Source organism: Lutra lutra, chromosome 1 (assembly GCF_902655055.1).
Source record: "Lutra lutra chromosome 1, mLutLut1.2, whole genome shotgun sequence".
Classification (NCBI taxonomy): Eukaryota; Metazoa; Chordata; class Mammalia; order Carnivora; family Mustelidae; genus Lutra; species Lutra lutra.
This window is the reverse complement of record NC_062278.1, coordinates 202,396,329-202,418,502: the sequence shown is the minus strand read 5'-3', so window position 1 is coordinate 202,418,502 and position 22,174 is coordinate 202,396,329. Positions and strand designations below refer to the sequence as shown.

Below are 22,174 nucleotides of genomic sequence, written 5' to 3'. Positions count from 1 at the left end.
TGCCCCTATTGGTCATCTGCCCTTTCTTCTCAAGCACTTCTTTTTTTTTTTTTTTTTTTTAAAGATTTTATTTATTTATTTGACAGAGAGAAATCCCAAGTAGGCAGAGAGAGAGGAGGAAGCAGGCTCCCTGCTGAGCAGAAAGCCTGATGTGGGGCTCGAACCCAGGACCTGGGATCATGACCTGAGCCGAAGGCAGCGGCTTAACCCACTGAGCCACCCAGGCGCCCCATCTTCTCAAGCACTTCTATATCCCTAGCGCCCAACACAGCACCTGGTACACAGCAGGCCCTGAGCAAATAGATGTGTGTTGAATGAAGGAAAGGGGGCTTTCTTTGCTCTGGCTACCAGACACCAGGAGACCACCATTTCTCACAGTAATAAGGGCCGACCAGGTCAACTCCAAGGTGCTAGCAGACTGAGGTCCTGGTGAGGGCATTCTGCCCGGCTTGCAGACCATTCCTTGCTATTAAATTCACATGACCTTTCCTCACATGTGGGTGGAGACGTGGGTGGAGTGAGATCTCCTTTCTCTTTCTCCTAAGGCCATTAATCCTATCATGAGGGCCCATCCTCCTGACCCCATCTAATTATCTTCCAAAGGTCCCTTCTCCAAATGTCACCACATTGAGGTTAGGGCTGTAACGCGTGAATTCGCGGAGTACACATTCAGCCCATAATAGGGACCAAGGGAAACATCCAAGTCTGCTTCACCAGAAAGCAGAGGTGAGCTGAAGAAACAAGAAGCAGCTGGAGGACAGAGAGAATGCTTGGCCTTGCCCCCGTCTCTTACCTCCAGAAGAGCAGCTGTGCTCTCTCATCCCTGGACACGGCTGGGCTGGTACGCCTTCCCGGGACACACCCTTCTCCCGACTGGCCCTGGAGAGAGCAGCCAAGTCATGGTCACATCAAACAAAGCCACATATCTAGGCAGGCCACTGGGCGTGATGGAAGTCACGTCACCTTGCAACCAGCACAGGGTTCCTTTCTGCTCGGGAAACATGCCTCACTTGCTTTCCCAGCCCCGTTCCCTCATGAGCGCCGGCTCGACTTGCCCATTGTCCCCCACGCTCCCACACCGGGAACTCCCTCCACCTCTTCCTCCCAGGGCAAATCTAGCTCCAGTCCTGTTTCTCTCTGAACACTTAGCAAGACACCCCCCTCCTTCTCATAAGACCCAGACTGGGCTGGATCAGTGGGGTCACCCCCTCCCTTTTCTCCTCTCTGCCACTAGGGGCTACGAGAACACAGGATGATGGACCCATCTGCAGGAAGCAGACAGGGTTTGTGAACTGCTCCAAAATATGGCGCAGGGCTTCTAACTGTTGTGGTTTGGGAATATAGGGGAGGTTTGGTGGGGTGAGGTTCAGAGCCAAGAAAGAATTCTTGAGACCTTTTTGGTGCAAAAAGATGGTTTTATTAAAGCACGGGGACAGGACCTGTGGACAGAAAGGGCTGCGGCCCCGGGTCTTGCGAAGTGGAGGATTATATACTGGGAGTTGGGGGAAATAAGGAAAAGCGAGGTTTCAAAAGGATTTTCATGTTAAAGAAGACCCTCAAGATGATAGGTTGTTAGCAAGGAGATTCCTGGAAGAGGGTCACATGCATCCCGCCCAGGAGTGACAGGTGCGGGGAGGTCGCAGGCTATCAGCTTGTGGCTTGTCTTCTGCCGGCCTTCTGCTCCCACATCATAATAAGGACTTGAGTTTGGAAATGTGTGATGTCACAGAAGTTTTCGAAGAAGGGGCACCTGGGTGGCTCATTCGTTAAGCGTCTGCCTTCGGCTCGGGTCATGAACCCTGGGTCCTGGGATCGAGCCCCGCATCGGGCTCTCTGCTCAGCAGGAAGCCTGCTTCTCCCTCTCCCACTCCCCCGCTTGTATTCGCACTCCCCCTGATGCCTCTCTCTGCCAAATAAATAAATAAAATCTTTTTAAAAAAGTTTTCCAAGAAAATATAGATCCTGGAGCATGAAAGTACTCTTGAGGAAAAAGAGAGAGTTGTCATTTCTAATCTTAGCAGGGAGAATTTCCTTACATTTATGCTTTCCTCTTAACAGGTTTTCCTAAGTCTTGTGCCCAGACGCCTGTCTAATACTCACTGCCCCCATGACAGCCAAAAGCACGGGAGGCAACACCAGGGTCCCACTCCCAGCTTCTCAGGTGTTTGATTCAACCACATCTGCCTCTGAACCCCATTCAGTGCTCCGGGTGGAGAACCAGTCCTGGGGTTACAGAGAACATAGCAAAGCCGCATCCGTTAGCTGCCCTAAGCAGAAGCCCCTTACCTAACAATGATGGCGGAGGGCTGGTCGTTTTTCAGAACTTCACGCGCGTTAGCACCAAGCCTTCTTAACAACGGGCACAGTGACCCTGGCCACCCCCACTGACAGACGAGCAAACTGAGACTCCAAAGGGGAGGTCGCCTGCCTGAGATAATCCAAAAGGCAGGGCCAACAGTTAGCCCAGGTAGCCTGACCCGAGTCCCACTCTTCCCCAGCCTCACAGGGCCAAGTCGCAGCTAGTGCTCGTGGTTGACGATGTCCGGCAGTGTGGAGGTCAAGCACGAGCACCCTTCCTGAGCACAGTGCAGCGGCGGCTGCCTCTCCCCCAGCCCCACCTGAGCCTAGGACCTAGGATAACGGAACTCTACCCCTTCTGATCCCACAGACAATGGCTGCAATTTTTTCTGCAGGTTGAACCAAGGGCCATGGACCCTCAGACTCACCTAAGCCGAGCCAACCGTCCTACCATAGCCCCGCGCTTCATTTTCAAAATGTTCTTCTGAGTCCCAAGCCCCAAAAGAACCAGGACTGTGAGCATGAGTGGGTGGGTGGGTACATGAGGATTCTTATCTGGGAACCTCCTGAGGGCAGACTCAGCTGTCCTGAGACACAGGTGGATGGAGCTCCCACACCCAAACTGTGGGGACCCTGGATGCGGCCAGATCAGCCCACAAGCCATGTGGCTGGGGCCTCCCCTAGACTCCAGCCTGACTGAAAGACAGTTCTTGTTTTCTTTCCTTCCCAGGTACAGGCCAAGGAAGCATGTGGGGCAATGCCACGCCTCACCCCTCTCCTCCAGAAGCTAATAGACCCTCCCAAGACAGGACAGAGCCCATGTGGGACTTCTAATTGGTGGATCAGACCCTTTCTGTCTGTCTTTCTTTTTTCTCCTTTCTTCTCCTTCTCCTCCTTCTTTTTTAAGATCCTATTTATTTGTCAGAGAGGGAGAGTACACCAAGCAGGGGGAGCAGCAGGCCGAGGGGGAGGTAGACTCCCCACTGAGCAAGGAGTCTGATGTGGGACTTGATCCCAGGACCCTGGGATCATGACCTGAGCCAAAGGCAGATGCTTAACCAACTGAGCCATCTAAGCACCCCTCTTTCTGTCAGGCAAGCAGATAACAGGGGCCACCAGCCTACCACAGGAGCCCCTGTGCCCAAGTCAGAAAGAGGAAGTTGGCCTACATTTCTCTCCCAGCTATGACCCAGAGAGGGGGTAAAGCAGTACCCCACCCCCAAAACCGCAGGGCTGCCCACAGTCAGGCTATGTAAAATTAGCCAAATCTGCGGCCAGCATCAACCTTCCAACCCAGAAGCCAGGAGTGGCCAGGCTGGCCCCCACCAGTCCCGAGCCTGCCCAAGCTAGTTCCACTCTCCTACCATCCCTGGCCCCAGTGCCAGCTATCTGACTACACATGTCTCATCTGCTCCTCAAACGGCAGGTTCAGTTGTGGGGACAGTGAGGCAGCAGCCCAGAACAAAGCGACTTCCAAGGGTCTGGGCCTGACCTGACCCACAGCACCTCCCCTCCCAACACTCGGCTGTCTCCAAACACTGGTGCTCCAAGCAGCATCTGGAACTCCACACTGGATAGCAGAACTAGAAACACACACACATCCTCCATCCTCTCAGATGTGGCTGTGCCTCCCACCCCAGTGCAATCAGCGGAGAGAGGCAGGGGCAGGGAAGGTAGGTCCCACCTTTGTAGCCAGGTGGTGGCTCACCCAGGTGTCCCTTTGATGTCAGAACAGAGAGACCCAGAATGTACTCTAGTTGAAAACAGAAAGCGATGGATTGTGAGCTCACTCTAGAATCTTCTGTGGCTCCCAGCTCCCTGCTGCGGGGATCTCCCCAGAGGTGTCTTTCTTCCCCAACCCGGCCAGCCTCCCTGGCACAGCACAGGCTTGGCCACCAGAGGGCGCAAATGCCCCCTCTGAACTCAGCACAAAGCGCCCCCCACCCCCATCGCCACCAATGGGAATGGACACTCACCAGGGCTGCTGCCTCTCAGGACTTTGCTTGGGGCCAGAAATGAAGCCGGCCTGCAGGGGCTCTGCGCTCAAGACATTTTCAGTCCTGCGGGGTGTGGGAGGCAGATCCCGAGGCCAATATCTAACAGAGGGCTGCTTTGACCCAGTCTGCACCAAGTGCCCTAGTGCAGCCTGGGAAGGGAAGGGGAGGGCACATGGGGAGGGGTCTGAACGGGACAGGAGACCCAGCTTGTTCTCTGGGAAGGACCAAGACCACATTCAGTGACCTTCCTCAAACTCCCCTGAGAAGATGCTCGTAAACACAAATGCCCTTAAACACCTTCCCTCCCCTGCACACCTGCGTTCTCTGGGCCCTCCCTTTTCCTGCTTGGCCATTTCTCCCCAACCACATCTTGTCCCTCCTCACTGCAGGAAGGAAAGCTTGGCCGGTGCATTCTCCCTTCTTTCCTCCCACCCGAACCTCCGGTGAGCTCTGAGTGAGCCGTCTGGTCTACCAGTAGCATTTATTGAGCGCCTGCTGTATGCCAGGGGTGGGAGCGGGGGAGGCAGAGCAGTGGCGTGGGGCAGACAGGCCAGGTGGAGGTGGGGTGGCATGCTGGGCTGTCCCCGGGCTATTGGGCTGTCCCCAGGCTATTCGGCTGTCGTAGGGCCGCGGCAGAAGTTCTGGTTATAGAAGTGGCGGTTGTCCCTGGTCAGGGCCGTGCCCAGCTGGGCCCAGAAGCTGCGCTGACCTCGAGGTTGCTGGGGCCAGAGGAGGACGCTCTGGCGGCAGAGGCGCTGGCGCAGCCGCACATAGCGGGAGCGGTGGGCATCAGGGCACAGTATCACCAGCACCACGACATCCTTGCGGTCCTCCAGCAGGCGCTGCTGAGCCAGCAGGAAGCTGGCGCGCAAGAGGCCGCTGACGCTGTCCGTGTGGGCCAGCACGAAGAGCGTCTTGCGGCTGCTGTACACGGAGGTCCACAAGTTCTCGAAGAGCGTCTTGCCAGGCAGCCAGTCGCGTTCCTCCAGACACAGGCGCAGCGCCCGGCGCCCGCGGCGCTCCTCCAGCTGGACCCGCAGCTCGTTGTACACCCAGTCGGCCACCGAGCTCTGCGCCTTGTCGAACACCACGAAGGCATCGTAGGGCAGGGCGTCGGCGCCACATTGCCGCCGGCGCCGCGGCAGCCAGGCCAGGCCCAGGTGGAAGCAGTACCAGAGGTCCCAGCCACACATGTGGTGGAGCACGGGCACAGTCAGGCTCAGGGCCACAGTCAGCAGCGAGAGGCCAAAACAGTCCCAGGAGAGAGCCTCGTCCAGGCAGAGGCGCAGGTCCTGCGCAAAGATGCTGCGGCCCTGCAGCTGGCCGGGGCTGCCACAGCGCACGTGGCTGGGCAGGCCGGGCACGGCGGCCTGGACCTCCAGCAAGAAGTCCACGAAGGCCGCCCCGCAGGCGCAGTGCAAGGGGTTGGCAGTCACGTCCAGGACTTTCAGGGCGCCGGCCACGGGGCCAAACCAGGAGGGCTCCACCGTCTTGAGGGCGTTGGCGCTGAGGTTGATCTCTCGCAGCCCCTCGGCCAGGGCGAAGAAGCCAGGGTCCACGAAGCCGATGCTGTTGCCACTGAGGTCCAGCCTCTGCAGCAGGGTGCCGTTAGGCAAGGTGCCATTGCTCAGCGCCTTCAGCTGGTTCCCCGCCAGGTCCAGGGCCTCCAGTCTGGGGAGGAGGGCCAGGCTGCTCCAGTTGAAGAAAGCCAGGTAATTGTCGCGGAGACGCAGCAGCCGTAGGCCCCTGGGCAGGTGGGCCAGGTTGCGGGGCAGGAGGATGTGCAGGCGATTCTGGGACAGGTCCAGTCGGACCAGGTTCCTCAGGCCTTGGAAGAAGCGGAGGTAGAGGTCCCCCTCGGCCCACATCTGGCTCAGGGCGTTGCCGCTGAAGTCCAGGGCCCGCAGTGAGGCGCTGCGCAGCTGCTGGGATACGCGGCTGTGGATGTCGTTGTGCGCCAGGCTGAGGTAGCGCAGGGCCGGCAGCTGCGCCACGAAGCTGAGGTTGTGGCCCACGCCGCGCATGCTGAAGGGCTGGCTGTTGTAGCTGAGGTCCAGGGCCTCGAGCCGCGGCAGCTCCGTGAAGGAGCCGCCGTGGTACAGGTCCAGCTTGTTATGGGACAAGTCCAGCACCCGCAGGCTGGTGAGCGGCGTGAACTGGGAGCCGTTGACCGCCTGCGAGATGCTGTTGTGACTCAGGCACAGGCACTGCAGGCGCGAGAGCTGGGTGAACATCTCCGACTGGACTGTCACCACGTTGTTCCGTGACAGGTCCAGGGTGAAGCGGAGCGGCTTGCAGCTCGGCATGAAGTCCTCAGAGCCTCGGGGACCCCGTGGGCCCCGCGGGCCTGGAGCCAAGTCCCCTGGCAGCCGCTGGCCTCGCTCCACCCCGCCCACCTGCCCCACGGCCGCCGGTGGCTCCGCGGCCCCACTGATGCGGTTGTCGGACAGGTCCACGTAGCGCAGGCCCGGGAAGGCCCCGAAGATGCTGAGCTGGGCCTGGTTGATGAAGTTGAGCTGCAGGCGCAGGTGCCGGAGCACCTGCAGGTGGGCCAACGGCCGGAGCGTGGTCTCACTGAGCGAGCGGAAGAAGATACCGTGCATGTCCAGCTTCCACAGGGACCGCAGGCTCCCGAAGGAGGGCGCCAGGGGCAGGTGGGCGAAGGACACCTTCTTGTGGTAGTTGAAGGACAGGTTGAGTTTGCGCAGCCGGCCCAGGCCGTGGAAGGCCTTGGTCTTGGTGATGCAGTCGTACAGGAAGTTCTCGCTCAGGTCCAGCTTCAGGAGGTTGCCCAGGCTGCGGAACCACCTGGGGTCCAGGCTGTGGAGGGAGCTGTCCTTCAACACCAGGCCTTCGAGGTGGCTCAGATGGCTGAAGGTGTCCTGGTGCAGCTTGGGGAACCCTTTGGGGCATTCCCTGCAGGGATTGCGGGCATGGTCGCAGCGGCGACAGTTCCCGCCCATGTCCAGCACACGCAGGGCAGTCAAATTGGCTAGGTCATCGGGGACCAGGGTGACGATGTGGTTGTAGGACAGAAGCAGGGACTCCAGGCTGGGGGGCAGGCGGCGAGGCACCACGGTCAGGTTGTTGTACTTGAGCGACAGGTGTGTGAGGTTGCTCAGGCCGAGGAGGGCGCCTGGGGCCACCTGCAAGGCCTCCTGGCAGGGGTTCTTATAGTAGCAGTTGCCGTCCAGGTAGAGGTGGCGCAGGGCGTGCAGGCCCGCGAGGCTGGCGGAGTCCAGTGTCAGGATGTTGGTGCGGCTCAGGACCAGGGACGTGAGGGAGCTGGGCAGGGCGGGCACGGTGCTAATGCCGTTGTAGCTGAGGTTCAGTTCCTCCAGGGTGGGCACAGCCAGGAAGGTGTTGGGCTCGATGGTCATGTGGCAGGGGAAGTGCATGGGGCTGAGGCCAGCCGGGGGGCAGTTCCACTTGAGGTTGAGACGCCGCAGGCCGGACAGGTGGACAAAGTCGGAGTCGTGGAGGTGGTGGATGCGGTTGGAGTGCAGCCAGAGGCTGGTGATGTTCCCACGAGGCGCGGCCGCCGAGAAGCGGGGCACAGACTTGAGGAAGAGCCATTTACAATCCACCAGGCCATGGGGCTGGAGCTCGCAGGGCAGGAAGGGAGGCAGGGCGCCTGGGGCCAGGACCACGGCCAGCGTGGCAGCCTGCACCAGGAGAGACAGGGGGTGCAGGGCGCCAGAGCAGGGGCCCTGCCGGCCTGTGAGAGTGAGCCTCAGCCCTGCCTCCGCCTGTTCCACTTCCTGGGGGCTCCCAACAGCGTCCCCAACCCCTCTCTCCAAGCCCCCCACCCAAGGAGGCTCCTGCCTCTCTGCTCAGCACCCACCCCGCCTCTAAGGCTCAGGTTTCAGACCCAGCCTTCAAGTCAGAGCTGCTTCTGAGACTTGGAATCCAATCTCACAATCTAGAACTTTCACTCAAAACAAAGCCCCAGCCAGACAGGCCTACCGGGTTCTCCCCCACCTTTCCTTTTGCTCCCTTAGGGGCCACTTCTCTTGCCTCCTGAGCCAGGGACATCTGGCTCCCTTCCACCCAGCTGCCCTGGAAAGCCCTCCATGTCTTCACCAGCCTCCCCCAATGCCTCCCTCTGCCTCTGACCAAGTCCCAGGCGGGCATGAGGGTCTCCTGCTGGGGTCTGGGCTGAGTACCATCAGCGGCCCTGGCTGGGGTTGGGGGGCGGTGGGCACTGCCCAACTCTTCCCCCTCCCCCCACCTCTCCCAGACCAAGCATCCATCCCATGGTAGGTCAGAACGGATCAGACAGGATGGGCACCACAGGGTCAGACAGAGCCTAGTCCTGGGTGTCCACCTGGCTTGCCCCAGCACCACCACTGAGCAAAGAAAGCCTCAGGCCTCAGCCACCCCAGCCACACAATGGGTTCAGGTGTCATTGCTCAGAGAAGACTTCTGCTCTGATGTCTTCAGGGTTCAGTGCGTGTCCCCAGGGCCATGTAGGGGGACAGCCCTTTCATTACTGTCTACAGCCACCAAACCCCACCCCCCACCACTTCCCACTGCCCCCTTCCCCATGGGGCTGAGGGCCACTGTCCTACCATGACAGGGAGCGGGGGCTTCTCCAGAGGGTCTGACCCGCAGACTAGGCAGCAGCTGTAGGAAAGGATGCTTGGCGCTCGCAGCCCCTTCCCTCATCAGCTCAGAGAACAGAGGAAGTGAGAATTAAGAAAAAACCCAGCAGCCCCCTCCCTCGCCCCCACCAGGCCGAGAGAGAAAGGGTTGGGGGGGTGCGCTGACTCAGAGGCCATTTGCATAGGCAGATGGCAAACAGCCCCTTCAGTACTTCCTCTTTCCATTCCCTCCACCCCCACCCCAGCCTAATAATTCACCACAGCCCCAGGGGGGCTCACACCCGTGGTCAGGGAAAGTCTGGGGAGAAGCAGAGGCCTAGAGCCCCATCTCAGGTCAGTGGGAGACTGGGATTGGGGGTGGTGGCAGATGTGGCCTGGGCACGCTGACACCCCTGCCAGGGTGCTCCCTGTCCCGAGAGGGCTGCCCCCCTCACACCTCAGCCCGTGGCCCCTGCCCCAAAGGGAGCTCTCTTGGGCCAGAGGCTCCCATACCTACGCTTTCCTGCTCCCTCAGCCCTGTCCCCAGAGCTTCTGGGGGCTGGTATGCCTGGGGGTTCGGCAGCATGGGCCTCGCCTTGGCCGCACCTGCTTCCACCACAGCCTGCTACTTCCTGCAGGGGCAGGGCCTCCTCTTCTGTGTCCCCAGTGTGCCCAGGGTCCCGTCACAGCACCTGCCCCACGGCCAGGCCATCTGGGACGGCTCCTACCATGCTCCCTCTGACCCAGCTAATCCTGGCAGATGACTCCGACCCAAAGCCTCAGGGTGACATGGGCCCCTGGCAAGTCCCATTGGCTCCAGCTTCAGAATCTGCCCGTTGCCCACCACCTTCACATTCACTGGGCTGGCATGAGCCACCATCATCTCTCGCCTAGACCAGTGCAGTCACCGCAACCTCACAGATTGCCCTGCTTCTGCACTCACACCCCATGGCCTGTTCACATTTGGCCCCTAAGTCACACTAGGCCCTTATTTGGCTCAGACTCCTTCCCGGCCCTTTCTGGAATCCAAGACACAGTCCACCTAATTGCCAACAAGGTCCTATGGGATCTGGCCTCCCATTGCTTCCCTGACCAATCTCCAGCCACAGTGGCCTCCTTGTTGGGGCTTGAAAACTTCCATGCAGTCTCCTGCCCCATGACCTTTGGACTATTTGTTCTGCCTGGAAACTCTTTTCCTAGATATTCGATTGGCCCCCTCCATTGCTTCCTTTGTATCTTGGCTCACACATGACCCTCTGGAGGCCTTCCCTGAGATCTGGCACTTCTCAGCTCCTTTACTTTCTGCTTTTCATTGTCATAACTTTTTACCTGTTAACACATCATATCATTGATTTTCCATGGTTTATTGTATATTGTGTTATTCCCCTGCTGGAATATCTGCTTCTTCTTCTTTTTTTTTTTTTTTTTTTTTAAGATTTTATGTATTTATTTGAGAGAGAGAAAGAGAGAGAGAGAGAGAGAGAGCACAAGCAGGGAGAGAGGCAGAGGGAGAAGGAGAAGCAGACTCCCTACTGAGCAGAGAGCCCAATGCAGGGCTTCATCCCAGGACCCTGAGATCATGACCTGAGCCGAAGCGAGACAACCAGCTGAGCCACCCAGGCGCCCCTGGAACGTCTGTTTTTTTTTTTTTTTTTTTTAAGATTTTATTTATTTATTTGACAGATAGAGATCACAAGTAGGCAGAGAGGCAGGCAGAGAGAGAGGAAGGGAAGCAGGCTCCCTGCTGAGCAGAGAGCCCAATTCGGGACTCGATCCCAGGACCCTGAGATCATGACCTGAGCCGAAGGCAGTGGCTTAACCCACTGAGCCACCCGGAACGTCTGCTTCTTAATGGCAAGAGTCTTTGGTCTGTATACCCAGGGTCCAGCATACTGCCCAGAACAACGTAGATGATGGATATTTGCTGGGTCCATGAGTCTCTGGCACTCAGCTCTGGGCAGGCACAGTGTTTCTGAATGATGGCTGGATGAATTAATGAATGAAAAAATAGAGCTTCTGTTGGGAGGAGGCAGGAATGGACACCTGCCTACCCCCACCCCCACCCCCTGCTTCTCCATGCCCACTTTTGGGTGGCTATCACAGCAGGCAGGCTCCAGGCTGCCGGGCATCCAGCTGGCATCCAGGCCCAGGGCTTCAGCCAGTGTAGGGGCAATGCTCTGTCTTCCTGCCCACCTGGGAACTAGTATGTGGGGTGGGCAAGGATAGGCCTCCTTCTCTGGGTCCTAGCTGGGGTTTCAGCTCTCTCTGTAACTCTAGGGTCTTGAGCAGGTGCTGCAAAAGGCCTCAGGGATGGGACCCTGCCCTGAGCCCCAGCCCAAGACATGCTTCCAAGAGAAAGACTGTGCCCACTCAGCAGCTGAATCCCAGCCACAGGCTCCTCCTGTCCCCATCCTTGCACACCTCCCTCCTGGGATGGGGAGGCGGCTCTCACCCCCTTCTCATAGGCACGGACTGAAGATCTGGCTCCTGCTGAATCCTGAGCCTGAAGCAGACTCTCCCAGAGTCCCTGGGACCAGGGAGCCAGACCCGCAGGGGCAGGAACACAAGTAGCAGAAAGGAGCAAGGAGCTGACAGAGCTCAGGTCTGCACGCATGCGCAGAACAAAAAGAGCCCAGGAAGCCCAGCAGGCAGAGCAGACCCAGGGTGGCAGCCTAAAGAACGGCCCAAGGAGATCCACAGCCTAATCCCCAAACCTGTGGATCCTTCCCTATACAGGATAAAAGGGGCCTTGCAGGTGGGGTTGAGTGAAGGGTCCTGAGCGGGGAGAGTAACTGGGAAGTGGGGAAGTGAACATAATCACGAGGACCCTTGGAAGACAGAGACTGAGGAGGATCTGCCGACAGACAGAGGCCGTGTGACCGGAAGCAGAGGGAAGTGGACTCCCAGAGAAGGGCTACCGCTCTGGTTTCAAAGAGGGAAGTGGGGCCAGGAGCCAAGGAATGTGAGCAGCCTTTCAGGCTGGAGAAGGTGAGGTAACAGTCTCCCCTGAGGCCTCCAGAAGGAACGAGTCCTGCCAACAGCTGGAGAGCAGCCCTGTCAGACTAGCTTTTTGTTAGATTGACAGGAAATGTTAAGAGAGTAAATCTGTGTGGGTTTGGACCACTAAGTTTGTGGTACTGTTACAGCAGTCACAGGAAACAAATACACCCAGATGCCCTGTATCATGGCGAAGGGGTACCTGCCTCTCAGGCTGAGCTTCCATCAACAGGGACCCGTGTGAGGCTTGTGTCCACACAGACACACACACACACACACACACACACACACACACACTGCCATACACCTGTAGCCAGGAGTGCTAGAACCCCACCCAGCAGCCTGAGTGGGCTAACAGGCCCCGTCCGAGTTCAGAGGGGCCAGCTACAGACAGTTTCCAAATTCCCAGGGCCAGAGGTAACTCCTCAGGGCCAGAGTCAGATGTTGATTTAAAAATATTTTATTCTTTAAAAAATACAGCATTCAACCATCTGTCCTTCAGTGACCCCTACCCTAGCCCTGACTGAACCCACCCCTGTGGCCAAAGGCTATTGGGCTATGCTAGGACCCTAGTCTCAGTTCCCCCTGGGGGCCAAGCTCATTCCAGGCTCCCTACCCAGCCCCCTTGAGCCAGCCAGGCAGGGTCCCCAGACCCCTTGGGCACACAGATGAGAGGCAGGGACAGCAACAGGGGGAAGGTCACAAAATGCCAGCCCAGTGGCCCTCGGAAGCTGCAAGAATGTTCTGTCACCAGCCCTCCTGCCCCACGGAAAGTAAGCCTCCCCTGGAGCCCAGGCTGGGAAGGAGGCAGGTGGCTGGGAACAGTGGGATGCAGAGCCCCACAGTCCACATGCCGGCATGGCTCAGGTCCGGCCACCTAGCTGTCATCCCCATTCTCGCCGGGGCCACGGATGAGGCGCTTGTGGCCCCGCTTGCCCCCTGGGCCCTTGGGCTTGGCGAAGGCCTGCTTGAAGGCGTGTTGTTTGGGGTGCACCTCGTCGTAGAGGAACTCGGCCGTCAGCTCTGCCCCATCGCCAATCTCGATCTGCATGGGGCAAGGCACACATCACTCTGGCTCACCCCCACTCCTGGGGTACCCCTGTGACCTCTCACACTCTAGCCCTGGGGTCTTCTCCCAGATCCCCATTTGGAATGCCACCTCCAGGAACAAAGAGTTGGGGCCTGCTGTCCTGCATGCCTTGGAGATCCCCTACCTACCTTCCAGACCCAAGCAGAGGAGAGTTGTGGGCGGCCAAGGCTGGGCTTGTCCACACCACCGGTCAGCTGGCCCCATCCCCACCCATGGAACACGGCACTAACCCCCTAAACCCCGACCACTGCCTTGGGACTCCGGCGCCCTGGTGGAGGGCGGTGGTACTGGCCCTTGGGCAGTGAGACTCTGGGGAATGGGCACCCACCTTCTTGGAGATCTCCAGCTGGAAGTCCTGCTCCACAGAGTCAAGGAGACGACTCTTGCAGCTGGAATAGAGCATGCGCTCCTTGATGCTGCACTTGTACCCCGGCATCGAGTAGATGAACACTGCGGGAGTGAGGGGTGGGGCGTGAGCTGAGCAGGGAGGCCTGCTGAGCCACGCCCCCTACAGCAAGGCCACCCAGCTCCGGTCCAGACGCAGGCGTGGGAGCCCTGCTGTGGCTACTCACTCACCCACAGACTCGAGGGGGTCACCCTCATGGGTGTGCTTGTAGAGGAAGAAGTGGTAACGGGCAGAGTCTCGGGGAACCCTTGAGGGCAGCTGGGCCACTTCTGTGGGCTCCGTGTGTACCAGCTCGATTGTCTCCCGCTCCAGGTCCAGCTTCTGCCCAGAGCAAGGAAAGATGGGAGAACATTAGCAGGCGAGGGCCTGGGCCCACCCTAGGGAACAAGAAGTCCCCAAGGGGACAGGCAGGAGCTAGGGCAGAGCCTGTCTGTGGTCTCCCTCTCTCAGGACTCCTCACCCCAGTGGCCATCCTGCCACGGGGGTCCCTGTGAAGAGGCCACGCCTGGGCCCCTACCTCTGCCCTTTTGAAAGCTCTGCTAGAGGAGAAAGGCCCACCAAGAGCAGTGGACAGGATTGCTGGGAAGGCCTTGACCGGAGGGAAGCACCACACTATCAGGCTGGCCTATTCTCAGGGGTGAGGCTTCTCGCAAAACACGCATCAGACGGAAGGAACCATTCTGCTTGGTGGGGGAGGCACGGGGACCTGGCTGGCTCAGTGGGTGGAGCATATGACTCTTGGTCTGTTCAAGCCTCAGGCTGGGTGTAGAGCTTACTTTAAAAAAAAAGAAAAGAAAAGAAAAGGAAGAACAAAAGAAAGGGCAGGGATGCCTGGGTGGCTCAGTCAGTTAAGCGTCCAACTTTTGATTTTGGCTCCGGTCATGATCTCAGGGCCACGGGATTGAGCCCGGGTCAGGCTCCACACTCAATTCTCTTTCTCCCTCTCCCTCTGCCCCACCCCATCAGCTCATGCTCTCTCTCAAATAAATAAATAAATCTTAAGGAAAAAAACGAAGAAGAAATAAAGGGGGAAGCCTGGCCACTGGACCAGGAGGCCCTGAGGAGAGGGGGCAGCTGCGGGGGTTGCCGAGGGCGTCTCGGACAGGCAGGGCTTAGGTCTGAGGGGTCAGCGTGCACTCCAGGGTGAGTATGTGTGTGCAGTGAAGAGGCCAGAGTGAGGGACAGTATGTCACAGATGTCCCCGCAGGTAAGCAAGGACTGAGCAAGGCAGGGGGACACCTTCTCTGGGGTCGCACTCCGAAGAGGACCGGGTAGGGACGGAGAGGGGGCGGGGCACAGCGAGTACCACTACTGCACAGAGTAGGGGGGGGCTGGTCACCCACCCCCCGCCCCGTACATGGGTCCCAGCAGGACCAGCGCCACGGCACCGTGTATCTGGGGCAGGACAGACACCCACCAGCTGGATGTAGTTGACGGTCTTCTGTCTGAGCTGCTGCAGGGCCCTCTGGGCAGCCGGCTGCAGTGGGAAGGTGAGGCCCTGCAGGGTCTGGTGCTTGCTTTCCACACTGATCTCTGTCTTCACCTGGGGGCGAGGAAAGAGTGAGGGAGGCCCTGACCTGCCCGACCAGGGGGTAGCCCAGCTGGGCCTCATGAGACCTCGAGGGCCTCAGGCCGGGACTTCCGCCCATCCGGTCCCGTGCATCTACCTCATTAATACGGATCTGCTGAAGCTCTCTCTCAGCTGACGTCAGTGGGGCGGGCGCCGCACAGGACGATAGGTGCTTCTGGTACCCAGCAAAGGAGAGGTCGTCCTGCCGTGCAGAAGCATGAATGGCACCTTGGGGTGGGCTGGCAGAAGCCCACTGAGCACGCCAGCTGGCAGACCCTGGATTCTCCCAGCGCTCCCCATGCCTCCCCACGCCTCCCCACGCCTGGCACCCACTTCCTGGGTGACCCTGTGTCACATCCCACCCTCTGTGGGCCTGTGATCCCTGCCTGGTGGAGTCTGGCCCAGGGGGCCTACCTTCACAGTCCCAAAAAGCTCATCCTTGATGTGGCCACCCCCAAACTCCTTCTTCACTGTGGCCCGTGTGGCTGCGTACAACATCTTCAGCCGCACCTGGAGGGCAGAAGCTGAGCCATGAGACCCCTCCAGGCAGGGCTAACTCTCTGGGGAGGAGCAGGAGCCTCTGGGGCAGGAGGCTCTGGGTGGGGACTGGGGCATGGCTTTGTGCCCATATACCCAGCAGAGGGCGCAGCACAGGGCAAGGACCTCTTTGCCTCCCAGAGCCAGGCTGAGGTGTCTGGGAGGCCTCCGAGAGAGGGCCAGGCTCCCAACACAGGGCCTTGCCCTCTCTCAGACTCTGGGGCAGGACCTGGTGTCTCCCCACCCAGAATCCTCAGGGCAGGGCCTTGGTCTCGTGCTCAGACCCAGCTTCCCCTCTCCCCTGATCTGCGAGATGGGCAGGAGTCCCCAGGACTCACGGGAGAATTGTCAGGTGACCAGGCAAGGAAGAGCCACTCAAAGCCCTGGGCATTCTGGGAGTCCAGGCGGTAGAGCAGATAGCAGGGTTCCTGGGTGTCCAGCAGCGGCAGCACAGCCCTGTCGTAGTCCTGCTCCCAGGTGCCCATCAGCTCCCGTGAGGCACCCAGCACGAGCTGCTCTGGGGGCAGAGGCCGGGTGAGCCAAGGAGTAGCCATCTCCCACGCTCACCTTGGACTGCGGACCTCCTCGGCTGGGGCACAGATCTGCTGTCCACCCCACCACCTTCCCCAGGAGCTCGCAAATCCCTGAATGATGAGGCAATGGGACTGAACCCCTGAGTGAGTCAATGAATGAACGAGGGGCCAGCACCACCAGCTCCACAACTGCACACCCATGCACACAGACACAGGCTCGAGAACGTGTCCGCAGATGCCCAAACACTGACCAGCACTAGGAGACACGCCACTTCTGTTGGCCACGGCCACCAACCGCCCACCCTTCTCAGAACGACCCTGCTGAGGGAGGCGGGGGGTCCAGCCTCAGGCCACAGGGAGCTGCAAGAGCAAAGAGGGAGACCAGAGCTCCTCCCAGACACTACACAAACGGGTATCCTGCTGCCACCAGCCAGCTGAAGTCCCCTCCCCAAAAAGTCAGAAACCTGTTAGCACCTGGGGCCAACAGGCCGGCCACCTCCCTGGCTAGTGCACTTGGGCAGAATGGGCCATCGAGGCTGGACATCCATTTGATCTACCCAACCACAGGGCCATAGCAGAGCACCAAACACCAGCCCAGGTGTGCACAGGAATGGGGTGATCACCACATGGCCATGGAGTGCCTGACCACCAGGCCCTCCTGATGAAGGCAAGGGGCCTAGCTGTCTGGAGCCCAGACATGTCAGGCCCCCTAGCCCAGACACCTCTTTGCAGGTCTCGGCCTCCTCACAGATCCTCCCAGAACTCAGATGGGATCAAGGGTGAAAACCAGCACGCACAGTGGGCCCCACAGCACTGCCAAAAGTGTTTAATTTGTTGCCAACGTTTTCAAAACGCACAATGGGCCCCACAGCACTGCCAAAAGTGTTTAATTTGTTGCCAACGTTTTCAAAATGAGAAGTTTTACCTAAGAAGTGGGATGGACAGATTCCCTAGAAGGTGCTCAAGCCTCACTCGATAGGAGGTGGGCCGTGGCCGCCTGTTGGGGGCCTGAACCTTCCTGGGGACTCCCAGGTGCCCCACCAACCACAATGCAGAATGGAGCTAAGCACCCACCCAGAGATCCCTCCGGCTAAACACATGGATGTCCTGTCTGGGAGGCAAGCGGGAGGCTGAGGACTAGGGCCAATGAGTCTCTCTCTTTGTGGGGCAAGGGGCTGTGGCTTGTCACCCCAGAAGGCCTTTACTCTTGACCTACCACAGTGACCCTGACCCAGTGTCTGAGGGCATCTGAACTCAGGGACCCTGGGCAAAACCCAGCATAGCTCTGGCACTGAAGCCTGGGGTGAATTCTGGGTCTATGCTTTGCACCAGTTCAATGGGTGAAAAGTCAGCTGGGGACCAAGCCCATTCGGGGGTCCCTCCAAAGGGCTCACAACTGCTGTCTACCGAGTACTGGAAGGATTCATTGGGGGGGCCTGGCCCACTCCCAGTGTCCGCCCCCCTCACATCCAGGGACAACCCCTCGGCACGAAGGGAAGGTGGAGGTATCACCACCAAGCCTCAGGTAGTCCTCTACCTCCTCAAACCCTCCCCCCACTTCAGACCTCAGCTCCAGCTCACCCACCTGCAACCCCTATATGCAAGCCTCGGGGTCCCAGCGTCCAGGCCAAGGCCTGGCCAAGCCTGGAATCCCCGCGTCACGTTCCCAAAGCAAGCTGGGCACAAGCCGCTTTTCCTTGTTGCAGGGGCACTTCCCACGGGCAGGGCCCCTGGTTTCTCCTTGGGACTCCCCCCCAGTTCCCAGCCAGCAGCCAAGCCAGGCCAGCCTGCCGATCACAGAGGGAGGTGAGTGGCACTCGCCACATGGGGCAGCACCTGGCCTCACTGGTCCCCTGCCCCCATGCCCAGCCCAGCATCCCAACTGGGGCTCTGACCCCTATGCAGCCTCTGGGGAGCTGGACAGGACCCCAGGCAGGGCTCTCCTTGCTGCCTCCCCAGCTTTTGACTCCCTGCTCTATGTAACCGGGTAACGATCATATACACCTCCACTCCTCTCCTAAAAGCACCTCCCATCCCCAGATGGAAAAAGTGAGGTCCTGAAGGGGCTGGATGCCAAGGTCCAACCAGCTCCCAGAGAAGCAGTGCAGTCCAGCCACAGGCCTACGCCCTAGCTCGTCTAACGGGGAGCAGTAGGGGACACTCACCATCCTCAATGACGACTTTGATGAGCCGGACAGAGCCCGCCCGAGCCTTAGCAAAGAATTCCTTCAGCTCCTCGGTGGCTACAAGAACAAGAAACATGGTGAGAGACAGCAGGCAGGGTGAGCAGGGTGGACTGGGACACGTTCAGGGCCCGCTCTGTCCTGTGGGGTCTGCTGGTGGAGCTGGGAGCCGGGTTAAATAGGGCCCCCCATGTGACTGGGAACCTGACACGGCCCATGAAGAGAAGCTCCCAAATTTAGCCAGCAGTGTGGCCCGCTGGCTGAGATAGCTCTGATGACAGGGGAGGTGGGGATGGGCCAGCCCACTCAAGGGCGGGGCGGGCTCTGGGACAAGCCAGACCTCCCAGAGCTAACGGCCCCCATCTGTCCCCTGCCCCCTACGTAGGCCCAGCACTGAACCGGCCTGTGACACTCTGTCGGATCCACAAACACAGAAATAGGTCAACAAATGCCCCCACTGTCGACAGACCACTATGTCCATGAACACACACACATACACACACACATACACACAGGCACACATGCCTCCCCTGTTGTGTATGCCATCGGATCCCTACTCAGTCTAGCACGTGTTAACAAATTTATTTTATTAAATTTGTTAAATTTATTAAATTTATTAAATTTTATTAAATTTGTTAAATTTATTAAATTTATTAAATTTTATTAAATTTGTTAAATTTATTAAATTTATTAAATTTTATTAAATTTGTTAAATTTATTAAATTTTATTTATTATTTATTAAAAATTTATTAACAAATAAATCCGTACCTGACAGAGTGGAGAAGAGACGCAAACGCCCTCACACAGGAAAACCCACTCAGCTGGTCAAACCCACTCAGCTGGACACACACATTTAGACACGCCCACCTACACAGGGACACAGTCCCCAGAGTAACAAACACACAGGCCTGCCCACTCGGCCCCAGCCCCTCAACCAGGCTGCCTCACTCTGAAAGGCAGGGAGCCCAGCCCAAGCACAGGCCTGCCAGAGGCAACGAAGCCCCAGCCCTGAGGCAGTCCAGAAGGCTCCCCGACAAGGAGGATCAGCGATCAGGAAGTCTCCAAAACAGACCCTGTCTTGGTCCTTAAGTCACAGAGCTGGAAGGTAACAGCCAAAAGAATCCCAAGGGCAGAGGTGAGAACTAGGGATGTCACAGATCTACCAGTGGTTCAGACACAGATACCAAAGTCCAAGTGGGGAAGGGCCGGACGTGGGTCTCTGGGTGTGCTGGGCCAGGCCAGCGTGACCTTGAAGCTACCCAAGGGTCAGAATTCTGCAGGAACACAGCGGGAGGGCTGAGGTCAGAGAATATTTATAGGGCCCAGACTGGGCAACTTGGGGGTGTGGGGGGGCACCTTTAGGAAAACAAACTCGGGTCATGTCCTCAGGGCCCTTCAGGAGGGGTGACCATGAGCCTGACATCTCGGGCTGTTTACCACCCTCCGTGGCTGCTGGGCGTGTAGCATTCCAACCGACCACCTTGGGATGGAGACACAGCCCCACTGGGCCAGGACAGAGCTGCCTATCAGCAGACCCCAAGCAGGTCCCTGAGGTAAAGCCTGGCCTCTGGGTCTCCACCTTTCCCACAGCTGTGTGTGACCTCTGACCTTGCTGAGCCTCAAACTCATCTATACTGTGGAACTAAGAGTCCTAAACTGTAGAGAGCCATGCTAAGGAGTAAATGGGGAAAAATGTTCAGTAACGGGGCCTCTACAAATAACAACCATTAAATAATCATTAAATCGTATTGCTGTAATGATGGCGGGGCAGGCTGTGCTGAGCGGCCCTTTCCACCTGCTCAGACCTTCTGGGAGGTAGAGTCAAGAAGCTCCCCTAAGGGAGAGGCTGCCACGCCCCTTCTAGAGTTACTAGGACAGAGTGACACCCCAGTAGTGGAAGAGACATCCCCCTCCATGACTCCTCAGCCACCATCAATAATCCAGAGGCCGGGCCTGGGACATCTGAGCCCCTATCATCAAAGATTCATGCTCTCCCACCTCCCTGCCCCCACCTCTGCTGCCCTGCCCACCCTCCACCCTGCTAAGCCTCAAGTTACAAGTCCCCCACCCCCTGCCCTGCTCTGAAGTCACCAGATCCACACTTATGGCCACGACTGGGCTGGCATCTGGGCATCCAGGGTATTTGATCTCACCTGCCAGCTCCCCGGGCCAGAAAGGGGAAGGAGTTGGCTGCTCGTAGGCAGGAGGGCTGGGGGCAGCCCAGTGCCCAGTGAACCCCTAAGCAGGCCTGTCTCACCATGTGGGAAATGAAGGCATGAGGCAGGGCCTTGGCCATGGGACGAGTCAGTCCTGAGAAGGGAGGAGGGGCCCTGACTTCTGATGCCCTCTCAGATGGAGGTAGCAGCAGTGACCAGACAAAGGGGAAGGAAGGGGCAAGTCCAAGGGGAGCTGTTCCCTTCTGTGGGGCTGAGTCACGAAGCCACCCTCCAGCTCCTCCAGCTCCTTCTGGAGAGGCTGGCCCACTGGCAGGAGGCTGGCCCTGACCCAGACCCCTGCCTTTTCTGGTCCTGTGGGGCAGGGCCAGGGAAACCCTCTAGCTTGTCTAGCCACCAAGTACCACTACGACCACAAGCTAAGCTCACATCCAGGCAGCTGGTCGATGGTGGTGGTGTCCCCGGGCTGGGGATCCTTGTGTGGTGGGAGGAGGAGTGGCTGAGGGCCAAACCACCAGGTTGTCGGCTGTCTGGGCAAGCAGCCTGCGCCTTTCCCACAGGCCAGGCCCGCCTCCCAAGCCAGTGACAGAGGGGGACACTCAGACCCGGGTAGGGTCAGAATACCTGGCTCCTGGCCACTGCTTCTCCCCAGCCTGTGTAAAGAGGAAACTAGGCCCTTGGGGGAGGGGGTGACGCTCTAGGCTGGAGAAACAGGGTAGGGGGCATTCGCCTGGAGTCTCTAAAGCCAGGACCCTCCCTCACAAACCCCAAATGTGGACCCTCTTTTCTACCTCCAGCCTGGAGCTGGGACTTTCCAGCCCTGGCTGGGGCAGTCTCAGCAGATCAAAGTGGAAAATGGTAGGGAGGTAAAAGGTCAAGGTCAGATTAGCAACTCTCCCCATTCCACTTTGAAGGCCCTGTCCCCAGTTTTTCCTAGTCTAACTTGCTGGAACGTGTGAGGGTCCTATGAGGAGCCAAAGGTCAGGGACCCATCCTCACACAGGCACAAATCCACAGAAGCCATACACAGACACATTTGATAACAGGCATCCGTGGTAACAAATGCACATTGAGATGTAGCCCAACTGTGCACACACACACACAGACACCCACAGACATGTGCACATAGTCACAGAACACTGATGCCTAAAGATGGTTCCATGCGACAGTGGTCGTTCAATCAGCTATTAGTGCCTGTGCATGAAGCACCCTAGACATAACACAAGCAGGCACATCCAGATGTGCAAACACAGGACAAGTGCACATGCGCGCGCATCCCCCCAGATGTGTACGTCCGGTACGCCCACCCCCTGAAAGGAACAAAAATATACAGATGGGTACACATAGGCACACCCACCCCCAGATGGGCACACTGATAGTTCCACTCCAGCGGTGCACCTACACGTACACCCACTCCCAACTATGCACAGTAAGTCGCACGCCCCCAGATGTGCCCACCCCAGGCGACCCGCGGCTGCAAAAGAGAACAGGAAGCTTCCCCAGGCTGGTACCAGTGAGGAGAGGGGCTAAGCGCCAGGGAGGGGGCGCAGCCGCGAGCGGAGCCCCTCTGCCCCTGCCCGCCCACCATCCGCCCTCACCGTGGATGCCCGTCTGGTGTGCCATGGCTCCGTGCCCCGCTCCGCCCGCGCCCTTGGAGCCCTCGGCTCAGCCCTGGACCCGATCCGCTCGCCCGGCCCGGGAGGAGGAGGAGGATGTGGCGGCGACCGCCCAGCCTCGCGCAGCTTCCCGGGCGGTGCCGCAGGACCCGGCCCAGCGCGCCCCGCCCCCGACGGGCGAGGCCGGGA

General features: G+C 58.7%; 1 protein-coding gene across 4 annotated transcripts; it reads right to left on the bottom strand.

The window, feature by feature from the left end:
• Positions 1-3,293: 3,293 nt before the first annotated feature.
• LOC125079151 (twinfilin-2) lies at positions 3,294-22,163 on the bottom strand. Of its 4 annotated transcripts, none has more exons than XM_047692622.1 (9): positions 21,968-22,163; positions 18,177-18,254; positions 15,817-15,995; positions 15,356-15,451; positions 15,039-15,143; positions 14,789-14,914; positions 13,542-13,692; positions 13,294-13,415; positions 3,299-8,005 (listed from the first exon to the last, which is right to left on the bottom strand). In XM_047692622.1, exons 1-9 carry the CDS (start codon positions 21,990-21,992, stop codon positions 4,904-4,906), a joined length of 3,984 nt encoding a protein of 1,327 aa, XP_047548578.1. In that variant the 5' UTR covers positions 21,993-22,163; the 3' UTR covers positions 3,299-4,903. The 4 variants fall into 4 exon arrangements, 3 of the variants coding, with proteins under 3 accessions (XP_047548559.1, XP_047548578.1, XP_047548569.1); XM_047692613.1 differs by lacking the exon at positions 3,299-8,005 and adding an exon at positions 10,713-12,920 and having other exon boundaries at positions 21,968-22,130; XR_007121057.1 differs by lacking the exons at positions 13,294-13,415; positions 13,542-13,692; positions 14,789-14,914; ... (3 more) ...; positions 18,177-18,254; positions 21,968-22,163 and adding an exon at positions 8,867-10,314 and having other exon boundaries at positions 3,294-4,051; positions 4,275-8,005.
• Between the last annotated feature and the right edge of the window lie 11 nt (positions 22,164-22,174).

Excerpts from the sequence above, each read along its gene's own strand:
- LOC125079151 (XM_047692622.1), bottom strand. The coding sequence starts at position 21,992 with ATGGCACACCAGACGGGCATCCACG. Across the intron at positions 15,452-15,816 it reads GGTCACCTGACAATTCTCCC|GTGCGGCTGAAGATGTTGTA; the intron begins GTGAGTCCTGGG and ends TCTGCCCTCCAG. Across the intron at positions 13,416-13,541 it reads TGACCCCCTCGAGTCTGTGG|TGTTCATCTACTCGATGCCG; the intron begins GTGAGTGAGTAG and ends TCACTCCCGCAG.